General features: G+C 40.5%; 1 protein-coding gene across 3 annotated transcripts in view; it reads right to left on the bottom strand.

Moving 5' to 3' along the window:
- GGT7 (gamma-glutamyltransferase 7) overlaps positions 1 to 25,521 on the bottom strand; it is a 48,705-nt gene extending 23,184 nt beyond the window's left edge. Inside the window, exons 1-8 of one of the 3 annotated variants that reach the window (XM_056822001.1) lie at positions 25,282 to 25,521; positions 7,547 to 7,779; positions 6,888 to 7,039; positions 5,924 to 6,041; positions 2,486 to 2,553; positions 2,081 to 2,154; positions 1,685 to 1,881; positions 912 to 999 (exon numbers count right to left, since the gene is read on the bottom strand). In XM_056822001.1, coding sequence (XP_056677979.1) covers positions 912 to 999; positions 1,685 to 1,881; positions 2,081 to 2,154; positions 2,486 to 2,553; positions 5,924 to 6,041; positions 6,888 to 7,039; positions 7,547 to 7,779; positions 25,282 to 25,450 — 1,099 coding nt within the window. In that variant the 5' untranslated portion in view covers positions 25,451 to 25,521. Of the gene's footprint in view, positions 1 to 911; positions 1,000 to 1,684; positions 1,882 to 2,080; positions 2,155 to 2,485; positions 2,554 to 5,923; positions 6,087 to 6,887; positions 7,040 to 7,546; positions 7,780 to 10,314; positions 11,117 to 25,281 lie in introns of those variants that run through there. The other 2 variants (XM_056821997.1, XM_056822004.1) reach the window with 2 other exon arrangements.
- Between the last annotated feature and the right edge of the window lie 109 nt (positions 25,522 to 25,630).

A 25,630-nucleotide genomic window follows, 5' to 3' on the forward strand; every position in this document is an offset into this window, starting at 1 on the left:
TCATTTTTTTAGCCAAAACTCTCTGCTCCTAAAAATTTTAAAGACTTCAAATTCAACTCAAGTACCACTTTCTATACAAGATCTTTCCTGATTTCCCAAGATACTAGTGCCTACCAACAACAACAACAAAATTTTGAATATATATGTGTATGTATACGTATATGTATCTCTAAAGTAAGATAGTTTATTATGTGAAAGCAAACTGATAAATTTTTGTCTTTGTGTCTCCTGGTAAGCATAGTAAGTATTTAATAAATTTGCTCAATGATTGATACCCAGGAAATTACATGGCCAATATCACTGAAAGCAGGTTTTTATAGAGGCAGAGAGGAGGAGAGAGTCAGGGGAAGGAGAAAAACAAAAGGATGACACAAAGAGTTTAGGTTGAAAAGGATGGAGACAAACTTCTCAGTCTTGCCAAAGTCTCACCCAGGGTCCTGAGAACCGAAATCCCTGAAGTAGGAATAGGGATACTAGCTGTGTAATCTCAGACAAATCTCTTCTGCTCCCTAGTTTCAGTTTTCTCCTCTATAAAGAGAGGCAGTTGGACTAGATTCCCTTTCAATTCTCTTCCAGCTCTAATAATCTAGGATCTCAAGTCCCTCCTAACTCTGATAGTCTATGGCTCTTTTAGGATGAGGCAATGGCACTTGGGAAGGAAGGAGAAAAGGGCATGAATGGGAAAATCACCCTCCTTGGCAAGACCTTGCCTCCCACTTGCCCTCCAAATCCTAACATTCTGGGTACCTGGGAAACTGGCTGAACTCTAGTCTCTGTTTTAGATTCTGGCTCCTCAGTAAGCCATTGGCCTACTCATGTTTTCAGGGTTTTTTCCCCTTCTAACTTAGGAAAGAGCCTCAAGACAACAGAGAGGGAGGGCAATAGAGGTTGCCAACTGGGGGCAGGGTCACCTCGATACACGCCACGCACAGGCTTCTCCACTAGTACACTATAGTTGCTGAAATCCTCCTCAGTCAAGACTCCACCATGGTGCTGCACCTAGAAGCAAGAAGGAAGAGAAGGGGAAAGGAAGATGGCTTCAGCCAACACTTCTCCCAGCCCCCACTCTGCCCCCCTCTGGGACACCACAAGGAAGGAAGTGGTAGTTGCAGTCTCTCCCCAATCCCAATAATACTCCAAGTCCTAGAATCTAGAACACAGCAGAAAAAGCAATGACTCTGAGTCAAATTCTTCAAATCTTGCCTTTGACATGTACCATCAAGTGACATTAGGCAAGTCATTTAATCTCCTTAGGCCTCAGTTAATTCATCTATAAAATGTGGAGGTTGAATTATATGGTCTCTGAGATTCCTTTCAGCCTCAGATCTATAATTCCTAGGAGAATGTTTCCTCCCCCCCCACATACTCTACCTTGGTGAGAAGAACATCACTCTTTCCAAGGGCTCCCTGATCTTTTCCCTTAGGATTCTTGAAGCCTTTAAAAATGTCTGGGATGTGTTATTGATCTTGAGAATGCAGAAATAGAATATATATTTGGTAACCTGGGTTCTAGTCCTGATTCTGCAGTTAACTTGCTCCAAAATTTGAGACATCTCCTTCTTTCTCTGAGCTTCAACTTAGCCATCTGTAAAATGGTTGGACTCTATTCTCTGTAAAGTCCCTCCCACCTTTGCTGTTCTATGTTTCTATTATCTCAGCTCACCCTGGTTGGTCCCATGCTCACCTCTGACACCATCTCCTGGGTAAGGTTGCCACCCCCATAGAAAGCTGTGGCCCCTGCAGAGCCCAGAGAAGACAGGACAGCTGCCAAATCTGGCCTCCTCACAAATGTGCCAGGGACCAATGGCCGGCCTTCGGGGAAGAAGGTCTCCCGGAAACGCTCTGAAGCATTGGGAACTGGCTGTTCCAAGATGGCTCGGGCTGGAAGGATGGGGAAGTTATCTCAGGCTTGAGCCTCAGCTATTCTGACCATTCTAAGAACCCAGAAATAAAAAGAACCCAGATAGTCCTCCCACCCTGCCACATAGTAAAGGGGTTTCTAGCCCTCCAAAGCTCTTGCCTTCTCTTCCCAGCACCCCTTTTGCAGTCTTACCACCCACCTCTAGGGTCCCCAACTGACCAAGATCATGGGTCACATTGAAGCCATCTTGAGCTACAGCTGAGGCAAATGCCAGAACCTTGGACCATGGCAGCCTGAAAAGGGGAAGAAAGAGAACATGGTGAAGGAGCTGAAAGGGGAAGAGACCCCACAACAGGGGAGAATGGAAAAGAGAATACAGTATACCTAAAGGAATGAGAACAGAAAGGAGGAAAAGGAGAAGAAACTCTAAGAATGATGGAGCCCAAGCTAGGGGAGAAGAATTTGGGGAGAGGAGCCATGTGCATGGGGGAGGACAAAGTAGAGACAAAATTTCTAGGAAGTTGGAGGAATATGGAAAGAGGAAATCCAAGGCAGGGAAATATTTAGGAAGGAAAATGAAAAGTTGGGGTGTAGGGAAGTCTCTGGTGTCACCCTCCCCCTTACCTTCCATAAAGTTGATGAGCTTCATACAGCCCCTTGGCCATTCCTGGGATCCCCACAAGGAGACCCGGCTGGGTCAGGTGAAGCAGTCAAGGGAAAGAGGAGACCAAGTCACTAGAAGGGGAGGGGCTGGGCTGAGCTCAAAAGGGCCCATAGCCCCAAGGGAGAGGGAACCCCCAAAGGTCACAGGTACATCATAGTTCTACAGGAGCCTTGCAAATATTAGGCACACAGGATACACACATGTCTGGCCAGTGCTCATCCTATTCAGTAACTGGCCACACAGCAAACACCTACCGAAGGCACACTGCAAGTCAGTCATATGGTATGCTCAGCCAATCAACAAGCATTTACTGAGTACCTATTAAGTGCCAGGCACTGTGCTAAGCACTAGGGATATAAAGAAAGGCAAAAAACAGTCCCTGCCCTCAAGAAGTTCACAATCTAATGGAAGAGACAATGGGTAAATAACTAAAAACATACAGAGAGTAGATGGAAGGCTATCTGAAGGCAGAGGCATAAGCAGCTAAAGGGACATGTGGCAGAAGGTGAGATTTGAACTGAGTCATGTAGGAAGCCAGGGTGAATAGCAGAGACTCCCAGGCATGAGGTCAGTCAGTTCAAAGATAAAGTGAAAAGAAGAATATCATTAAAAAAACAAACAAACAAACAAACCTTACCTTACTTCTTAGAATCAATACTGTTTTGGTTCCAAGGCAAAAGACCAATAAGGGCTAGCCAATGGGGGTTAAGTGACTTGGCCAGGGTCATACAGCTAGGAAGTGTCTGAAATCAGACTTCCCATCTCTAGGCCTGGCTCTCTTGTAATTTTTGAGGAATTGCAAGGAGGCCAAAGCAGCCTGATCATAGAGTGACTATATAAAGTAGAAGTAGATTTGAAATGTAGGAAGAAGCCAAGTTATGAAGAGCTTTAAATGCCAAACAGAGTTTATATTTGATCCTGGAGATAACAGGGATCCACTAGATTTTTGAGCAGGGGATAACTTGGTTAGACTTGTGCTTTAGAAAGAATCACTCAAAGGATATGAACAGGCAGTTTTCAGAAGAAATCAAAGTTATCTATAGTCATGTGAAAAAAATGCTCTAATGACTATTGATTAGAGAAATGCAAATTAAAACAATGCTGAAGTGCCACCTCATCCTTTATCAGATGGGCTAAGATGACAGAGAAGTAAAATGATAAATATGGGAAGAGATGTGGAAAAATAGAGACACTAATGCACTGTTGGTGAAATTGTAACCATTTTGAAGAACAACTCAGAATCATGCCCAAAGGGCTACAAATCTGTGCATATCCTTTCACTCAGAAATACCATTATTAGTATGGAAACAGGTTGTGAGTGATCATAGATGCTTAGCCCAGTGGAATTGCTTGTTAGCTCCCGGAGTGGGGAGGGAAGAGAGGATGTAGAGAGCACAAATCATGTTACTGTGGAAAAATATTTTTAAAATAAATAAAATTATTTTCAAACAGAAATACCATTATTAGATCTGTACACCAGAGATCTTTTTTAAAGGAAAAGGACCTGTCTATACAAAAATAATTATAGCAGCTATTTTTGTGATGGCAAAGAAATTGAGAGGATGTCAATTAATGGGGAATGGCTGAGCAAGTTGTGGTTTACGATTGTGTGCCAGAATGCTATAAGAAATGATGGGCAAGATGCTTTCAGAAAAACCTAAGATTTACGTGAACTGATACAGAGTAAAATGAACAGCACCAGGAGAACATTGTATAACATAATAGCAATATTGTAACAATAATCAACTGTGAATGACTTAGCTATTCTCAGCAATTCAATGATTCAAGACAGTTCTGAAAGATTTATGATAAAAAGTGCAATCCACCTCCAGAAAAAGAACTGCTGTAATCTGAATGCAGATTAAATTATGTTTTGTTTTTTTACTTTCTTTAATAGTATTGGGGTTTTTTGTTTGTGTTTTATTTTGGAACATGGCTAACATGGAAATGTTTTACATGATTGCAATATATAATCTATATTGATAATCTATATCAAATTTCTTGCCTTCTCAAAGAGGGGAGGAGGAGAGGAAGGGAGAGAAAATTTAAAACTCAACATTTTTTAAAAACAAGTTAAAATTTTTTTATTTATGTGTAACTGAGGAAAATTTTTAAAAATTAATTAGAAAAAAATAATGATTTGGGCAACTCAGTAGAGAGTAGATTGGAGGGTAAGGAGATTCTTGAGTCAGGGAATTCTACCAGAAGGCTAGTTAGTCCAATAGTCCAAATGGTAAAGGCCTGAACTAGTGTTATAGCTATATGAGCTGAGTGAAGGGGAAATATATGAGAAATATTATGAGACCAGAAATGACAAGATTTGACATTGTATTGGATATAGGCATGAGTAGGAGTAAGGAAATAAAGATGACATCAAGTTCATGAGCCTAAGTGCCTGTGAAGATGGTAATGCCCTCAACAGTAATAGGAAAATTCAGAAGAGGAGAGAACTTGGGGGAAAAGATGAGTTCTGTTCTGAACATACTGAGTTTGGGACATCCAATTTAAATTGTGCAAGAGGCAATTGGATATTGGTGACTGTATCTTAGGAGAGAGATGAGGGTTACCCAAGAATCATCTGCACAGAAATGATAACTGAACTCATGGGAGGTGATGAGCTCACCAAGTAAGATAGTATAAATGAAAAAGAGAAAAGGCCCAGGACACCATTGATGGAGACTAAGAAATAGCAGTTGGATAGGAGGAGATCCAGAAGGGTGTAATTTCACAAAAACTTAGAAAGAAGGAGCATCCAGAAGAGAAAGGTAACCTTTAGTGTCAAATGCTGCTGAGAGATTAAGAAGGATCAGAATAGAGGAAAGGCCATTAGATTTGGCAATTAGGAGATCATTGGTAACTTTGGAGAGAACAATTTGAGTTGAATGATGAAATCAGAAGCCAGATTATAGAAAGTTTAGAAGAGAAAGAGAGGAGAGGAAATTAAGGCACCAAATGTGGATGGCTTTCTTAAATTTAGCCATAGGGATATGGAATGATAGCTGGCTGGGATGGTAGGATCAAGTGAGGAATTTCTGAAGGAAGGACATGGGTATAATTGTAAGTAGAAGGGAAGATGCCAGTAGATACACATATTAAAAATGGGGACAATTTTCTAGAGAAGTAAGGAAAAGACGGACACATATAAAGGATACATATAAAGGAATTGGCCTTTGCACAGAGAAGGATCACTATCTGAGATTGCAGTAAGGGAGGAGATAATGGGGGAAAGAGTTTTAATGATGGTAACTGAGGAAGAGGGTTACAGTGAGCTCACATGAGTCTTGTACAGTACACGGCACAGAGTAAATATAGAGCAGTCTGGCACACAAAGGGTGCTCAGGTATTGATTTCAGTGACAGAAGGGAAGGGGATAGGAGCTCCTTCCCTATGGCCCCCACCTTGGTCTCCCAGGATCTTTGCAGGGCTTCCTCACGGAGTGCACCAGGAGCAGTCTCCCGGAAATCAATCAAGCGGCTCTCATTCCTTCGGATATCATGGACAAGCATCACTCCTCCCCTGGGTAGGGAGAGATCATAGCACAGGGAAGAGAGCATGTGGAAACTGGGAGGGGAAAGGTGATGTAGTTTTGGAGAAGGCATGAAAAGGCACTCTACTATACTCTTTCCCAGCCCCACTGTTGGGATAAATCTCATTTAAGGCTTGGAGGAGGTAAAGGACTAGATTTATGGAGAAGGTTGGGGAGAAAGGTGTTGGCTCTCTCCAAAGTAGTGTTTATAGTCTGAAGAGGTTGTCCCCTCTGAGTCACTCAATATTTTAATCCCAGATTAGCAGGAACCGGCTAGATGAGGGCACTGGGCCAATCCTAGGGGACCATAGGCTGGGTGCCTGCCAGTTTCCTGTACCTGTCCCAAAGAAATGGCAGTTAGCTCCCACCCCCTGGGGCTGGCTTATGTAAGGGAGAAGACTTTAGGCCCTGGACATCAGCTCTCAACTGACCTAGCCTTTACACCAAGTTTAAATTCTGAAGGGTTGAAAAGGAGTAACTAAGGACTCCCTGCTCATTCTTCTTCCCAGGAACCTGTACAGAGTATCTGTGTAGAGGGCAAGGGTATGTCTGAGAAGATCAATTGAGGAGTTGGTGGAGGCAACTGGAGGACTGTGGGGGTTTTGATTAAAGCACTGGAGTCTGCTGACAGAGGGATATGGGACAGAAAACTGGGAGAGCCAAGAGGGGGCTTATTTGGAGAATGATGAGGGATGATTGGCAGAACCTAAGGGACTGATTAAGAGGTTCTTAGGAGACCAATTAGGTTCTTGTTGAGTACTGACTGGAGGAACTGGGAAAGGAAAATTGGAGGAATCTGAGGCATAGATTTAGGGAACTCTAGAGAGGTCACTTACCCACCCAGGCCAGAGCTGTGGGGGGCCACAATGCCTGCACACAGGGCAGCAGCCACAGCAGCATCCACAGAAGAACCACCCTTACTAAGTACCTCAATGCCCAGAGCTGTGCAATGGGCAGCATCTGTGACAACTGCTCCCTGGTGGAAAATCTGGGATGAAGTGGAAAGAAAGGAGAAAGGGAAGTTTGAGGGGGAATAGCAAAGAATTGCTAGCTCTTCTCATGAAACATCTCTCCCTCACACTAACTCTTTATTCTAGGTAGCAAAACTCTGAAGGAGGGGCCAGAGGAAACAAACGTTACCACTCTTTAGAATCCAAGGATGATCACAACCCCCTACCCACCAAGGTAATTCTCTCTTCTCTTAAAATCTTTCCATCACTAAACACTGAGTTGGCCTGGGCACACAGTTTAATAATTGTCTGTTGAACAAAGATTATTCTGCCAGCTCCCGACCCCCTTTCCTGACCCTGTCCTCTCTTCCTCCACCCACCTCCTTCTTTCTCTCCAATCTCCTAAACAACTCCCTCCCTCTACTCTTATCCCTAGTACCTGTCCCTTGCCAAGCCCCAGTGCCCTCCCTTTGACTGGCATGTCTCTTTTTTTCTCCTTCAGTCCCTCTTGTATTTTCTCTCAATCCATCCCTTCTCAGTCTCACCTGGGGATCCCCAAAGTAGATCTGCATGACAAGGGCCACCGTGACTCCAGTGGCAAAGGTGAGGCAGGCTGTGACAATGACTGTGAGTCCATCCTGGCGGCAGGAACACTCTGCTGCAGCTGCAAAGGGGTCCTTGCTGGTTTCCCTTAGAGGTGACCCATCCTGGCTACCCATCTCTGAGGAGGATGAGGGTAACTGCTGTAGGCGGGCAGACTTCAAGAAGGAGTCAGGATCTGGGGAACAGCCAGAAGGAGAAGAGAAAGGAGGAAATTTTAAATTCCTCACACCTATTGTTGACCCTTCCCCCCCAATCCTTCTCAGCCCCTAGGCTGCCCTCCTTGAGGACCTTATTACAACAAACAAGTAGGATGATGCTTCCCCCTAACTCCTAGGAACTGCCTTCCTTGCTGCCTCTGCCTCTTGACTCTGTCTTTCTCTCTCCCCCCTCCTTCCTCCAGCTCCTTAATCCCTAACCTATATCATCTTTCAGTCCCTTTCTGTTCTTACTCACTACAACCATAGCTGACTTGGAAAAGGAGATCCTTAATGATTTTAGTCCTTAGGCAAGGCCACTAACTGATGGAGATCAGAAAGGAGGGTCCTTGAGAGCTTTCTAAGGGCAAGCCTCCAGCCCCACTCTGCTCTTTTTTTTTTTTGACAATATATATAGCATTCTGTATCCATAATCCTTTCTCTCTTCCTAAAGAAAGAAGGAAGGTATATATCTGCATTTTTTTTCATCTATTCTGTGAGCCAAAATATATACAAAAACTTTTGTTGTTGTTTTTGTTCAGTTGTTTCAGTTATGTCTAGCCCTCTGTGACCCCATTTAGGATTTTCTTAGTTTTTCTTTACTGGAGTGGTTTGCCATTTCCTTCTTCAGCTCATTTTATAGATGAGAAAAACTGAGACAAACAGAGTTAAGTGACTTGCCCAAGTCATGCAGCCAGTAAAGTAAGTGTTTGAGGCCAGATTTGAACTCAGGAAGATGTCTTCCTAACTCTGAGCCTGACACTATCCATTGTGCCCCCTAGCTGCCATACACAATAGTGGAAATGAAAAAAAAATACTAAAAAGAAGCCAAACACTATGCAATTTTAACGATCTTTGTTTTCTGATTCTGTCTGTGCTTCATTCTGCATCAATTAATTCAAACCTTCCTATGAATTCCACATAATTCCTCATTTCTCACAGGGCAATAATATTTTATTACATCTGCCATGTTTTGTTCAGCTATCTCCCAAGCAGTGAGCACTCACTTTGTTTCCAGTTTTTGGTTATCACAAAAAAAGGTAAATATTTTGATAAACTAAACTTTTTATATCCTTTGACCAAAGATCCTTCTGCTGAGCTATATATATATATATATATATCTCAAGGAAGGCAAAGACAGAAAGATCCCACATATAGTGTCTCCCTAAAGTGTCATTTCAATTTTAAACTAATAGTACAAAAAAGTCTAAGCTTGCAGTATGAGTTTTGGGACACTGTAAATAGCCACCTACTAAGTGTTATCCTAATACCTAAGTGTTGGGCACTATGCTAGGCTCTGAGGTTACAAAGACAAAAAAAAAGACAAACTCTAAGAGGACCTGAGGTTAAAAAAAAAACAACAACAAAAAACAGTCCTTTAGCTAAAGGTATTCAAGAAGAGACAAGAATTCTGAGGACCAGAGTGAAAGGAGTCTCACAGAAGCAAAAGTACCACCTGAAGGTTGTTGTTTGCATTGACTGCATCACAGTAATTTATCATGGAGACTGGACAAGTAGAGATAGGAGGATTGCTATCCAAGTGGCCATTGTAAACACTTGAGATGTCTATGTTTAATGGGAAACAAAATAGAGAATATGAAGGATACTTGGGGTCCACAATTAAGAAGTCGAAGTCTGTATGTGTATGTAATATTTTGGATTGATTAGCACTGCTATCTTCATCATGTTATGTTTCATTATTTTATTTTCCAGTGTTCTTCAGTATCTGTCATGATGGTTAATTATAAGCAAAGGGCAGAATGTTCAAGGTATATAGGCTAAATGAGTATGCGATCAGCTCAAGGCTTTTTATATCCAGTCAGCTACCACTTTTGCTTATAACTTCTGAATAGTCAACTTGAACAATGGTGAAACTAGACAAGAGATGGCCAAGAGGTATCATGGATAATAGATGGGGCCTGGATGAAGTCAGGAAGATTTAATAACACCTGCTCTGTGCCAGGCACTGAGCTAAATACTTTACAAATACTATCTCCTTTTATTATTACAACCATTTATTAAATTTTATTTTGGTTGGACTGAATATTTAATTGGTAGTTGCCAGGGATTTCATTTCTAAATCCCAAAATGAATTACTAAAGTAGAATGGAATTTATGGTAGTTTATTTTTATAATAGAGGGAAGATATTAAGGAAGAGAGAAAAGGAGAGAGAGAGAGAGAGAGAGAGAGAGAGAGAGAAAGAGAGAGAGAGAGAGAGAGAGAGAGAGAGAGAAAGAGAGAGAGAGAGAGAGAGAGAAAGAGAGAGAGAGAGAGAGAGAGAGAGAGAGAGAGAGAGAAAGAGAGAGAGAGAGAGAGAGAGAGAGAGAGAGAGAGAGAGAGAGAGAGAGAGAGAGAGAGAGAGAGAGAGAGAGAGAGAGAGAGAGAGAGAGAGAGATCGAGCTCTGGCTTCCTCAGAGCCCAAGCTAGAGGAAAGTAATCTCAGGATGATGGAGCCTTTCTCAGAGGTTCACACCTCCAGAAAGGACAAGGAAACTAAGTCAGCCTTTATACTCACCACAGTGACCATCTAAAAGGAAAAGCAGTCTGAGGACTCCTGCATGAGCTCCTCCAGGGGTCCAGCTCCACAGCCAAGTATCTTCACTCCAAGTCTGAGTGTCTGTCTTCCAGTCTCTCCTCTGAGTGACTCTTCTTCACTCCAAGCTGAAGTGACTGATCTTTTCCAGACCAATTCCAAGTGACTGAATGATCCTTGATACTGAGTGACTGAATCCTTTGAACTATATCCTTTTTTGTTTTTATTCCCTCTATTTAAAGACCTTTTTCTCTTGTGTCAACTGCCCACTCAATGTATGAAATAGGTGTTCACACTTTTTGAGGTTAGTTAACATCTTTTTTAGTTAAAATAGGTAGATCTACTTTAAATACTGAGTTAACACTTTGGGGATTAAAATCTAAAAATAGACAGGGGATTACAATTTATCTTCACTGTCAAGGAAGAGCTAGGTATCTTCATTGTTACAATCAGGGGAGAGCCAAATCCAATCTTCACACACTCCAGGTGGTAGGTGAAGAAAGATTAAGTGACTTGCCAAGGATTACACAGCTAGTAAGGCTGGATTTAAATTCATTTCTTCTAGATTCCAGATCCTGTGCTCTAGCAATTTTCCCTCCCCCCACCTGTCCCAAGTTGTACATTGGCCTCTCTTTTGGCTCTACTATGAAAATGAAATGGAAGTGCAAGATTCCTAGCTGAGAACTGCCTGATAAATGATGTAATCATATGGGAGAGCACCAACCTACAAAGCCACATAAATAGTATCCTTCTGAACTGAAAGCATTCTTCCCTCTCCTTCTCTTTCTCCCTCCCTCCCTCCCTTCCTTCTTTCTTAAAATCTTTACTTTGTCTTAGTAAGAACTCTAAGCCAGAAGGGCAAGGGCTAGGCAACTGGAGTTAAGTGACTTACCAGGGTCACACAGCTAGGAAGTATCTGAGGTCATATTTGAACCCAGGTCCTCCTGACTCCAGTTTTGGCACTCTATCCACTGTGCCACCTAGATGCCCCTGTACTGAAATTTTTCTAATATCATTTGAACCACACATATACAAAAGCATGTATACATACATGCTTCAATAAATCTATGCTCTTTTGATCTTAGCACTGCATTCAGAGATGTTATAAATTGTAGGCTTACATATTTGATGTCAGAACTCATATTGCAGATGGGGAAACTGAGTCTCAGAATGGTGTCTTCCCAAAGTCATTCAGGTAATAAGTGGCAGAGCTGGGATATGATTATAGGTCCTCATCCAAGGCTTTTCTCATCCTGGTTCTTCTCCATGACCTCCCATAATCATAATTGATATTTACATAGCAATAGCACTTTATTTGCAAAGGTCTTTATATCATTTCATCTTTTACAAGTATCTACCACATGTTGGGGGCCTTCTTCCAGATATCTTGATTTATGAATATCAACATTGCATACAAACTGACCTCTGTTATCTTCTTGCTCTTGCTATGAGACCAGCCCATCTTTTTTTCCTCAGTCACACAGCTCTCTTACTACATCCTTTATATCACTTCCCCTGCACAATTCTTAGTTGGCAATGCTTCACATCTTGCTCATGCCCATCATGTTCCTCTCAACTGACCTTCAGGTAACACTCCACTTTTATTCTTCAGAAACTGGCTTCCTAAGTTCACAATCATAAAGTATCAATGCTGCTGTTAAAAAAAAAAATAGGCCACTGTTTCAGAAAGAAGACTCAAGTACTTAAAAGCACTGCCATTTTCCAAATGCAAAAGAGCCTATTCTCTTCCACTTGCCCAGCTCTGAGCTCATTTCATTGTCTGTGCATTACATCTTTACATGCTATATAAATTGGTGGATCAACTTTATAGACTGTCCATCTAAATGTAGATCATAATTTAGACAATGAGCACTCCTCATTAAGTGGGCTTTTCCTGTGTAGATAATTAGGTTGAACTCTTTAGCATGATTATAGAGCTCATTTTAAAAATGGTGCAATGTTTCAGGTTTTGATACAAGTAGAAAATGTTACCTACAATCAGGAGCATCTGGGGAAACTCACTATCCATGAAAAAATCCATCTTTCAGTTGGACTCTGTACTAAGCATGCCCCATGATTCTAGCAAACACCTTTGGTGCCCCTTTTGATGTTAATAATTAGAAAGTTATAAAGCGAAGTGATCTGTTGTATCATTCAAGTATATATATGTATGAATGTATATATTTTCAAGTCCTTCATAAATGCTTTGGTGATTCAAAAGTGAGACTGATGGTTGCTTTCAAAAGGAGGAATCTAAGAGTTAACAAACCAAAACAATTGAGATTTAGAAGTTTCAAACTTCTTTAAAATTGTATATGTAGCCTATGTCAGAAGCTGTGATGTAAAATCACAAGAGACCTATAACACTCAGCAAAAATTTTCATTCTTTACCTCAATGTATCTTCCTCAAAGATTATGTATTCAAGATATATTAGCACAAAATGTTGAGGTCAAACAAACATGACTTTGCACCACCAGGGAGCAGACTGGGAGTGTTAAAAGTGGAATAATTTCCCAAATACAATCCATCCACCTTTCTTCCTCCTATTCAATTTTAGGCAATCAGTTTTCCATTTGCAGTGCCTCTTCCAGATATGTATTAATAAACTAATTTAATGAATTTACATGTCATAATCTAAACAATAAGAATTCTTCATTTCATTTTTCCTGTATGGATTGCTAGGATAATTGCTCTTGAAAAAAAATCTTTTTGAGGAGGCCTTGTGATGTTTTAGAACTTGATATAATCATCAAAATGTTATCTGCAAAAAAGGAACATCTGGAGGGCTTCACCATCTATAAAGAACCTACAAAGAACCATCTGAACCTTGCATAAGACATCCTCTGTCAGTGGCAAATAACTTTGACAAGAATAAATTTATTAATATTAAAATCAGGGTGATTGTATATTGTTATTGCTTTGTTTGCATTTAACTAGTTTTATGTATTTTATACATAGGAAGTAAAATGGATAATTTTGATTACATGAAATTAAAAGAATTCTGCACAAGCAAAATCAATGCAGCCAGAATCAGAAGGAAAGCAAGAAACTGAGAAAGTATTTTTACAGCAAGTTTCTCTGATAAAGACCTCATTTTTCAAATATTTAGGGAAATGAGTCAAATGTGTAAAAATAAGAGCCATTTCCCAATTGACAAATGGTCAAAGGACATGAATAGGCAACTTTAAGAAAAGAAACCAAAGTTATATATAGTCATATGAAAAAAGTGCTCTAAATTACTCTTAACTAGAGAAATGCACATTAAAACAACTCTAAGGTAACACCTCATACTTATCAGATTGACTAACATAACAGAAAAGGTAAAAGACAAATGCTTGAAAGGATATAGAGAAATAGAGACCACCATTGATGGAGTTGTGAACTGCTCCATCGATTCTGAAGAACAATTTAGAATTATGCCCAAAGGGCTAGAAAACTGTGTATAACTTTTGACCAGCAATAACACTACTAGTTCTATATCCCAAAGAGATCAAAGAAAAGGGGAAATGACCTGTTTGTACAAAAATATTTTTTGTTCTTTTTGTGTTGGCAAACAATTGGAAATTGAAGGCATGCCACAATTTTTCATTTATTTATTTGTTTATTTATTTATTTATCTATCTATCTATTTATTTATTTATTAGAAAGGAAGGGGAATAGCTAAACAAATGGTGGCATAATGCCGTGATGGAATACTATTGTGCTATAAGAAATGAAGAGCAGGAAGGGCTTCAGAATAATCTAGGAAGACTCGTGAACTGCTGCAAAGTGAAGTGTGCAGAACTGAACCAGGAGAACACTGTACCTAGTGACAGCAATATTATAACAATGATCGTTTTAAAAACAAAACAGGTAACTGAGAAATATATAACAAAATAAATACAAATATAATTTAAAAAATAAAGTATCATGACTGATCCTAACATATGCATGAGACTAAGATTTGGAAACAAATTGGATGCCCATCAGTTAGGGAATGGTTGAACAGAATGGGGAATCTGTGTGAATGTAAGAGAGCAAAAAGCCAGAAACTGAGGGTACCCATCAATTGGAGAATGGGCTGAACAAATTTTGGTAGACAAATGTGATGGAATGCTTTTGTGCCCATAAGAAATGAAGGTTGAATTCAGAGAAACCTATGAAGATTTGCATAAATTGATGCAGAGTGAATTGATGCAAAGTAGAGCAATTTATACAATAAAAACAATTATTTTAAAGATAACTTAAAAAAATTTAAGAATTCTGACCAATGCCACAACTAGCCATGACCCAAGAAAACTGATGATGAACTATACTACCTACTTCCTGACAAAGAAATGACAGATGTTTTTGAACATGGACAATGTGGGAATTTGTTTTGCTTAACTATATTAAAATTTCTTTTAAATTGGGTGGAAGGTAAGGAGAAAAAGTAAATGCTTATTAGTTGAAAAATGAAATAAACTGAACATAATTACACCATAAGAAATAACCATTAAGAATTCAGAGAATCCTGGAAGCATTCAAATGAACTGATGCCAAAAGAAATGAGCAGAACCAAGAGAACAAATTATATGATTATGGCAATAATGTGAAGGAAAATAACTCTGAAAGATTTTATAACTTTGATCAATAACCCAACAATAACCTCAGAAGTCTGATGAAGCATGCCTCCCACCTCTTAACAGAGAGGTGATGGATGAGAATAAGGCACATATTTTCAAAAGTGGCCAAAGTGTTGATTTGTTCTGCTTAAGTATACTTATTTATTAGAAAGGAAGACTTTTTAAAAAAAATAAGCCTTACCTGGGGCCAGCTGGGTAGCTCAGTGGATTGAGAGTCAGACCTAGAGACGGGAGGTCCTAGGTTCAAATCTGGCCTCAGACACTTCCCAGCTGTGTGACCCTGGGCAAGTCACTTGACCCCCATTGCCTAGCCCTTGCCACTCTTCTGCCTTGGAACCAATACACAGTATTGATTCCAAGATGGAAGGTAAGGGTTTTTAAAAAAACAAAAAAGCCTTACCTGATGTCCATCAATTGGGGAATATGAGGGTGATGGAATACTATTGTGCTGTAAGAAATGAACAGGATGATTTCAGAAAGAATTCGAAAGACCTACATGAACTGATGCAGAGTGAAATAAGCAGAACCAGAGAATATTGTACACAGCAACAGCAATATTGTGGAATGAGATAAGACTCAGCTACTCTCAGCAATAATCCAGGATAATTCTGAAGGATTTTTGACAAAGAATGCTATCTACCTCCAGAGAAAAAACTGTTGGAACTGGAAAGCAGATGAAAGCATACAATTTTTTATTTATTTGGGGTTTTGGTTTTATATGATTATTCACTTATAGAAATTAACAATATAGAAATATGTTTTGTATGATAATCTATGATAACCTAGACCAGCTTACCAGCTCCGGGAGTAGGGTCAAAAGGGAGAAAATTTGGATCATATTTTGGAAAATTTATGTGGAAATTTGTGCTTACATGTTAATTGGTAAATAAATAAATTACCAAAAAATAAAATAACCCTCATCTTCTGTCTTGGAATCAATACTGTGTATTGGTTCCAAGGCAGAAGAGATGGGCATTAAGGGTTAAATGACTTGCCCAAGGTTGCATAGCTAAGAAGTATCAAGAGGCCAGATTTGAACCTAGGACCTCTGTCTCCAGGCCTAACTCTCAATCCACTGAGTCACCTAGTTCCCCTGAAGGAAGAACTCATATTGGGGTGAGAGAAATTGTTAGACTAAAATTGTGAGACTAGCCATGAATTTTATGATTTATTGATAGACAAGAGAAAGGAAGAAAGATGAGAGAGAGTGGAGGTAGATTACTTTTCTAGCTTCTTCATTTAGCTTGCTGTTCCACAACAGCCATGTGGGTCCCCCCAGTCAGCACCAACATGGAAATTGAGGCCAAAATCGTCTCTTGCCTCAGTTTATCAAACCACCCACAGGCTTACACATTTCACCTAGTGAGCCAACTGTCTCCTTTCTCCTTTGCCCAGGCCTGCCTCCTGCTTCATGATCCCTTACTTCAATTGCGGGCTTTTCCTACTAACTAAAGGGAGTACCAGAGCTTCCATTCTATCCTTGTGATCAAAGTCTCCTCAATAAGTTCCTTCGCACAGAGTGAATTGGTTGGAAATAGATGAAAAAAAACAAAACAAGAAAAAAGTATATGTGAGAGTGATTCCTTATTGGAAAAGAGACTTTAAAGTTATATTAATGAGTCAAATGCTTCTTTGTAACCAAAAACAGCATCACACAGAGATATCTTATATTTTCTTCATCTTTCAGTCAAATGTATAATTATAAAAATGTAGTCTGCTGTAGAAAATCCTTTGGAAAAAGCATGTGCTTTCCCTTCCTTTATTCACACCAAAGATATCTTTGATATGTACGTACATCATTCACATAATTTTTAAAGATAAGAAAGTAGGCAGATGTATATATTGTTTATATAAAGGAATAAATTACCTTTTTTTGTGTTATCATACTTGAATCATCAGACACTAGCTATGTGACCCTGGACAAGTCACTTAACCTTTGTCTCATTAGTTTCCTCATCTATAAATGAGAACAATAATAGCATCTGCTTCTCAGGGTTACTTAGCAGAGTGCCTGGCACTCTGTAAGTAAGTACTATATAAATTTTAGCTAATTTTATTATTATAATACATGATTTTTTTTTTTTGAGACTAGGTCTCATCTCACCCAGACTAGAAATACAGTGACCTTATCCAACTACTGATCAATAGAAGAGCACTGAACTGTTCTATTTCCAATCTGGGTCGGCTTGCTGGTGACCCCACAGTCCTGGTGGCTCACCATATTGATATCAGATCTTGTGCAGACACTTAAGCAATCCCCCCAACTTCAGCTTCTCTAGTAGAAGGGATTGCAGGTATATGCTAATAACACATGGTTCAAAATTATTATTTCGTCCATTCTTTTAGTGTTTTCCTGGGATATCTGGTTAAGGGATCCCTTGATGCTCTGTTGCCTCCAGTACAGCTTTCCTTAATGAGTGCCTGGTCTGGTCTGATTACTCTTCCTAAATTCATCTTCCTAACAGCCATTTCTGTTTCTCCGTATCATACTTCAGGTACTGAAGCATTAGAGCACAAATGTAGTTGTTCCTCTGACACTGATGATGAAAACAGACTGGCACAAAAATGTGGACAAATTTATCCCATTTTCCATCTATTTGTTTCATCTTGGAATGCTCTTAGGATATGGAGCTCATATGGGTCTTCTGCCAAGCTTTCTATAAGAAGAAAAAAATGTACACATCATAATCACTTACATTTTGATAGCACTTTGCTGATTATATGGTGCTTTAAGTCTATTATTGCCTTTGAACTTCCTGAGCTTATAGTTTATGATTTGTGTCAGATTCTTCATGACCCCAAAAAGTTTTCTTTTTTCTTACTAATTACATGTAAAAAAATTCCCAAAACCAATGCAATCAAAATTAGAAGGGAAACAACAAATTAAAATTTTTTATAATAAAAACCTCTGACAAAGGTCTAATTTCTCAAATTTATAAGATGCTAAATCAATTGTACAAAAAATCAAATAAATCATTCTCCCATTCATAAATGGGCAAGGGACATGAATAGGAAGTTTTCAGATAAAGAAATCAAAACTATCAATAAGCACATGAAAAAGTGTTTTAAATCTCTCATAATTAGAGAAATGCAAATCAAAACAACTCTGAGGTACCACCCCACAGCTAGCAAATTGGCCAATATGACAGCAAAGGAAAGAAATAAATGTTGGAGGGGATGTGGCAAAATTGGGACATTAATGCATTGCTGGTGGAATTGTGATTTGATCCAACCAAAAGAGCTTTAAAAGACTGTCTGCCCTTAGATCTAGCCATAGCACTGCTGAGTTTGTACCCCAAAGAGATAATAAGGAAAAACATTTGTACAAAAATATTTATAGCTGCACTCTTTGTGGTGGAGAAAAATTGGAAAATGGGGGGGAGGGGTGTCCATCGATTGGGGAATGGCTGAACAAATTATGGTATCTGTTAGTGATGGAAAACTATTGTGCTGAAAGGAATAATGAACTGGAGGAATTCCATGAGAACTGGAAAGACCTCCAGGAATTGATGCAGAGCGAAAGGAACAGAACCAGGAGAATATTGTACACAGAGATGGATATACTGTGGCACAATCAAATGTAATGGTCTTTTCTACCAGCAGCAATGCAAAGAACCAGGACAATCCAGAGGGACTTGTGAGAAAGAATGCTATCCATATCCAGAGAAAGAACTGTGGGAGTAGAAACACAGAAGAAAAGCATATGATCGATCACATGGTTTGATGAGGATATGATTGGGGATATTGACTTTATTTTTTTTAAGTTTTTCATGGAAAAAAATTAGTTTATTCTTGTTAAAACTCACTTTAAATAATTTCAGACATGAATTTAAATATATTAAAGACCTTTTCAGAGCATAAGTACATAAACTACTTTTTGATTCTAATTTATTCTTTTTAAATTTTTATTTTTTTATTTCCTTATTTTATTTTTCAAAATTAATTTAATTTCAAAATTAATTAATTCAGTCAATTTAGAACATTATTCCTTGGTTACAAGAATCATATTCTTTCCCTCTCTCCCCTCTCCCCACCCTTCCTGTAGCCAATGCACAATTTCATTGGGTATTACATGCATCCTTGATCAGAACCTATTTCCATGTTGTTGGTGTTTGCATTAGGATGTTCATTTAGTCTACATCCCCAATCATATCCCCTCAACCCATGTGATCAAGCAGTTGTTTTTGTTCTGTGTTTCTGCTCCCACAGTGTTTCCTCTGAATGTGGATAGTGCTCTTTCTCATAGGTCCCTCCAGGTTGTTCTGGGTCACTGCATTGCCACTAATGAAGAAGTCCATTACAATCAATTATACCACAGGATATCAGTCTCTGTGTACAATATTCTCCTAGTTCTGCTCCTTTCACTCTGCATCAATTCCTGGAGGTCATTCCAGTACCCATGGAATTCCTCCAGTTCATTATTCCTTTGAGCACAATAGTATTCCATCACCAACATATACCACAACTTGTTCAGCCATTCCCCAATTGAGATGTTGACTTTAAATAAGCACCCTAGTGCAAATACTAATAATATGGAAATAGGTTTTGAACAATGACACATGTGAAACCCAGTGGAATTGCTTGTTGGCTCTAGCAGGGGAGGGAAAGAACATGAATCATGTAACCATGAGAAAATATTCTAAATTAATTAACTTAATAAATAAATTTATTATTTTAATTCCATACAAGTTTTCCTAAGTTATATGATCAAACTTCTCTCCCTCCCTTCCCTTCCCTTCTCCCACCTGGAACTGACAGGCTAATTCAATCTGGGTTATACATGTATTATTGTGCAAAACATATTTCCATATTGGTTATTTTTGTGAGTAATCTTAAAAACCAAAATCCCCAACAGAAACCCAAATAAACAACTGAAAAATCACACACTTTCATCTGCATTCGAACTCCAACAGTTTTATGGAGTTGGATATCATTCTTTGTTATCAAGCACCTCAGAATTGTCCTGGATCATTGTATTGCTGAGAGTAGCTAAGTCTTTCACAGTGATCATCCCATAGTATTGTGCTTACTGTGTACAATGTTCTCCTGGTTCTGCTTATTTCACTCTGTATTAGTCCATGAAGGTCTTTCCAGCTGTTTCTGAAATCATCCTGTTCATCATTCCTTACAGCACAATGGTATTCTATCACTATCATATACCACAATTTGTTCAGCTATTCCCCAATTGATGGACATCCCAAATAGGGTTCTCTTGGTGTGGTATACCATTTCTTCCTCCAGGTCATTTTATAGAGGAGGAAACCGAGGCAAATAAGGTTAAGTGACTTGCCCAGGATCACATAGCTAGGAAGTACCAAAGATCAAATTTGAACTCAGGTCCTATCAACTCCAGAGCCAACACTCTACCCACTCTACCACATAGATGCCCCAATAGAGAACTGCTACACATATTTTTATTCCCATCTTAGATATGAGGAAATTGATTCTCAGAGAGAGGAAGTCCACAGCAGAGCCAAAGTGGAACCCCAGATGTCCTTACTCCAAATCTCTTACTCCTACACCACAGAGGAAAAGTATATGGTGTAGTACTCTGGACCAAAGTCTAAGTTTGGACATGACACTCAGTCCTTGTGTCCTTTCTCTCAGGATCTTAGTTTCCTCCTTTGTAAAGCGATGAGTATATAAATCCATGACAAATCACAGGAGGAGAGAGAAGTTATGGAGGTAGGATCTGATGGGCTGTCAGATTACCTTCTGTGTGGAAAAGGATTGTGAAAGTTACTCAGGGTAAACGGTATGGATTTCCTCACTGAACTATGTAGAGAAGAAAAAGCATGAAAAATGGGAGGATTTTTTCCTTAGAAGTAAGCACACAAGGGCAGCAAAGTAGCTCACTGGATAGAGCCATGGAGTTAGGGGGACTTGGGTTCAAATCTGACCTCAGACACTTCTTGTGTGACCCTGGACAAATCACTTAACCCCAATTTTTGTCTAGTCCTTCTGCTCTTCTGCTTTGAAACTAATATCTAGTATGGATTCTAAGAAGGAAGGTAAGATTAAAAAAAGAAGAAGAAGAAGCAAGCAGTCAGCTAAAAGTATTTACTGTTATTGAGAGATTAGCATCTTGATGGAAGTTGCCTCAAAGAGGACTTCTGGTGCAAAACTGTCCTGGTGCCACTAAATAGACCAGAGCCATGGCCCAGCCCCAAGGAGTTTTGACCTTCAAATCTGGATATATGGAGTGAATTAATAAAATATACATCATATTGGGGGCTAACTAGGTTTTCCTGAAAATTATTGAAAATAGTTAAGGTTTATTTAAAAGAATCTCTTTCGATCTTGTTCAAATTGTGTGCCATCCTCAAAATTACGATTGTATATAATATCAGTGTTTTCATGCCTGGGTCAGTAAGGATAGGGTAGAGTTCATTTCTGATAGCCTTTAAAACTCTGCTTAAAATGATTCCCCCTTCTCACCCTATCAGGATACCTACCTGGCACCATCACTGCATCCACTCAAGATATAAATAGGTAAATGGCATGATTTTCAATCTCTCATTCACTCACTCAAATATTCACTAGTAACCTGTTAAGAGGATAAGGCTAGGTACAAAGTTCTATAGGATTGCAGAAGTCCCAGTTCCTGCATTGGAATACTTTTATAACCTTGTTCTCCTTGATGTTTTCCCTAGAACTGTTCTGAACACCATGTTCTGTTCAAGTTTTTTCTTCACCTCGGAGCTAGGATACTCTCTGTTTTGGAAGACCTCGAAGGCAAAGATTATTTTTTCCCCTTGGACTGAGGATTCCTTAAGGCCAAGGCCATGTCTCCCCCGCAGACAGAGGGGAAACACCCAAAGATAGGGACCATATCTTCCCTGACCCTGCAGAAGGGACAGATTCTGGGTCATAGTCACACCCAAAATCCCGGAGAAAATTCCCCAACACCCAGGGTTGAGAACCAATTTAGAGTTTCTCACATCACATCAGCCATGCCTCACTAATTCCTGGCCAAGATGGTTTAGACCTGTTGGACATCATGCAAAATATATGCACTGATACTTGGGAACCCCTTCCTCCCAGGATTGTGAACTTTCTGCTTGTCTAAACCAGCCCATTAGTGACTCAGAAATAGGGGTTACAGGTCCAGGTCAGAGAGACTTTGATTGGTGATAGACCAGTGCAGAGGGAAAGGATGTGACTTGGAAAAGGACGACTATAAAAATGAGACCAGAGAGGAGGTTGGGCTTTTTCTCTGGATATATTTGGCTGGGGGCTTGTCTGTGATTCAGCATTGGTGGCTAGGGCAGAAGACACTCACATGGGCTGGTAAGATTAGGGTGGTAGGTGAGGAAATATTTTTTTCTGTTTCCTTCCCTCTTTATTTCTTTCTTAAGACTATATTTAGATTAAAATTATATTGTTAAAAGAGGCTATCATCCTGGTGACTTAAGAACTTTATAAAACTAATATTATATTTACAAATTTCCAAATATTACATTTAACATATCATATTTGGTATAATATTAATTTTTTCAATATTACAATATCCATCCTGAAGCTCCTGGGAGCCAAGGGGGATCATCCTGTTTAAAGAAACACAATCATCTTGGAAGGAATCAGCTTCTCAATATTTAAGATAAGGAAGGTCAGAGCTTGGTGCTGAATTTTTCGTTCTATATTATAGGACCATCCACATGGCTCTGAAAAACTTCTTCCCTCATTCATAGAATTAGAGATTCTCAGATTTAGAGGAGATCTTAGAGGCCATCTAGTCCAAAAAAGAATTCTCTCTATATCATCACCAACAAATGCTCCCAAGGTAACCCATTCATTTTTTAACAGTTCTAATCCTTAGGATGTTTTTCTTTTACATCAAAACCTAAATTTGCTTCTCTGGTATTGTCAACTGTTTTTTGCTCTTCTGAGGGTAAGAAGACCAGGTCTAACCCCACTTCCACATAATAGTCCTTCAAATTCTTGAAGACATTTATCATATCTCTTCTCCCACTCACCCATCTTCCCACCCAGTGCCTTGAACATATCTTTATATGGCCTAGTATTGAGGTCTTTTACTCATTCTGGCTAGCCTCCTGTAGACAGATGCTCTCTAGTTTTTTAATGCCCTTAAAATACAGCACCTAGAGCCCAATCCTATAAATGTGGTCTGACTAGGGTAGGAGATAGTGGAATTACCACCTCCCTAGGCCTCTCTTAATGCAGATTAAAAATCACTATCTTTTTAGGCCACAATATCACACTGAACATGCAACCTTTTTAACTTACCTTATAACTTACAGGGACTATATTTTCACTTGAAGTTCCTCCAATAAGCCTACACTGTCAGTAGATAAGACTCCTGGGAAGAGAGTTTGAGTCTGGGGACTCAGGTACTGATGTCCAACCTCCTAGCCAGCACTCTGGCCTCTCTTCCTACAAGCCATAAGAGGTAGGGTGGTTTGAAATGTGGTTCTGACAGTAACACTAATATCTTTGCTGGGAAAGGGCTAGATTGAGAGCTACTGTCTAGGAGAGGTCCTCTGATAGGGGGATAAATACAGATTTGGAAGAATTTTTGGACCTGGGAAAGGAATAAGGGCAGGAACAGAGAAGACTAGGGATGTTGACCCAAAAGACAGAGATGCAAATACAAGAGGCTGGAGACTCAGACCCTGAGGACCAGAAGTATTGTGGATGAGGATATAAAAAACTGGGCACTGAAGGACTGATAGTGGAGAAGCTCAGAGAAGCCTGGGTCAGAAAGACTTAGATAAAAGGAGTTGGGCAACCACTGACACAGTGAGCCAGACCTGGTGACTGAGACAAAAAAGCTTGGGTTGGGGAGGATGAGGCAAAGGCAGCTGAGATGGTAAAGTTGATGCTTGAGCCAGCACTGGGAAGTTTGAGGCAGACCAGGCTAGAGATGCAGGGACACGTCAAGGCCTTAGGATGAAGGGCACTGAAGACTGGGAGGCTGAAACTTAGAAGACTGAAACAGAGAGAACTTGAACTAAGAGGTTAAGACTGAAGGGATTGAGATGCAGTAGTTTGTGTTTAAAGGGCTAAAATTGGGGAAGCTAGGACAGAATAGACAAGAGAACAAGGGACACAAAGGTCTAGGGCTAGTAGCAATAGTGGAGATAGTCTGACTAAAGGAATAAGGGAGCAAGAGGACCCACTGAGAATGGGAAAAACATTATGGGTGCTCAGAGGTGCCAAAAGAGTGCCCCAAAGGGAAAACCTATATTGGAAGGATGCCCCAGCCAACAGGAAGTGATGCTTTTGATTAAAGGGTCATGGGAATGGGGGGGGGGGGGTGTGGAGAGAGAGTTGAGCCATAAGAAAAGATAAAGGAAACTAGAGACAGGGACACCAGTACAAAGGGTGCCCTTCCTCTCTGCCCAGCTTCCCTGAGGTCTTCTCTGTGCTTTTCCAGTCCTACACCCTCCCAAGTTTTGTGGGAATAGAACAAACCTGTCTGGCTTATAGTTCTGTGAAGGGAAAGCAGAAGAGTTCAGGGACCTGCTTCTTCCTGAAACCCAGGGCAGACACTAGATAGTTGGAATGACCCTATCAGACAATTATGTTGATTTCGTTCAAAATAATTAACTGCTGAAAAAAGGTAGGACGCAGTTTGGGGGAGGGGGTGCTGGGCTGCTATGGAATGCTGAGGAATCCTAAGAGGAAAGAACACTCCAAGGACCTTGAGAGGTCACTGAATACACCCCCCTGTTTTCTAGTAAGCGAATGGGGACCTATAAAAACTCATTCAACTTCTCCTTGCCTTCAGGGTACCCTATTCCAATTCTGCCCCCCCCCCCAAGTTCCCCCAACCTCTCACTCGAACGCACATCTTGGCGTCAATTTTTCCCACACTTAACCTTATTTTTCTCCAGCTACAATACTGGTTCCTTCCCTCTTTCCTCGGTTCTGCTCCGTCCTGGGGTAAGAGAATAATAATGGGCACTTTACTTAGCCTATCCCTGATGATAGACATGTACTTCTTCTCTCCGCCCCCCTTCAACCCCCACGTTGCGATTCCCGGCTCTTGGATCCATAATAGAAGTGTAGAAGGGGGATGGGAGGAGATATCGGGAGGAGGAGGGGAAGAGAGATGGGGAGGGTTGAATCAGAGGGAGACAGGGAGGGGATGCGGATAGGGGATGGAGGGCAGATTGAGGATGGGGATGGAAACAGCGAGAATGAAAAAGCTGAGAGGAAGGAACACAGAGAAGCAGGACGGAGAGTGTTAGGGGAGGGCGAATGGAAGGAGGATTGATGAAGCCAGGGAAGGGATGCAGAGTTGGGCCCGCGATGCTGCAGTCGGTCCAGTTCAGCTGCGGCGGGTAGTGGTCAGTCCAAGCTCTTGGGGCCCTCCCTCACCTGTGTCTGGGTCCCCCAAGAACGCGTCCTCGTCCTTGCGGCAGCGCAGCGGGACGGCAGGAGCCGGCTCTTCCTCAGGCAGCCGCGGGAAGCTCGTGATGCTCATGTAGTCCACAGGCGAGTACGCGCCCAGGGAGCTCTCCTGGCTTGCCTCCTTCTCCGCCGCCATCCTCACCCTAAGCTACCCCAGCAGCACAGCGGCGGAAGTGACTGCGGGGCCTGGATGAGGGAATGGGGGATGGGGAGCAGAGAGGAGAGGGGGCGGGGTTTGTTGTATGGGGGCGGGGCCTGTAGCCTTAAATTCGGGGCACTTAGATAGGTGTCCCTTCTCAGGTGAGGCTGGGTCTCA

Source organism: Monodelphis domestica, chromosome 1 (genome assembly GCF_027887165.1).
Source record: "Monodelphis domestica isolate mMonDom1 chromosome 1, mMonDom1.pri, whole genome shotgun sequence".
Lineage (NCBI taxonomy): Eukaryota > Metazoa > Chordata > Mammalia > Didelphimorphia > Didelphidae > Monodelphis > Monodelphis domestica.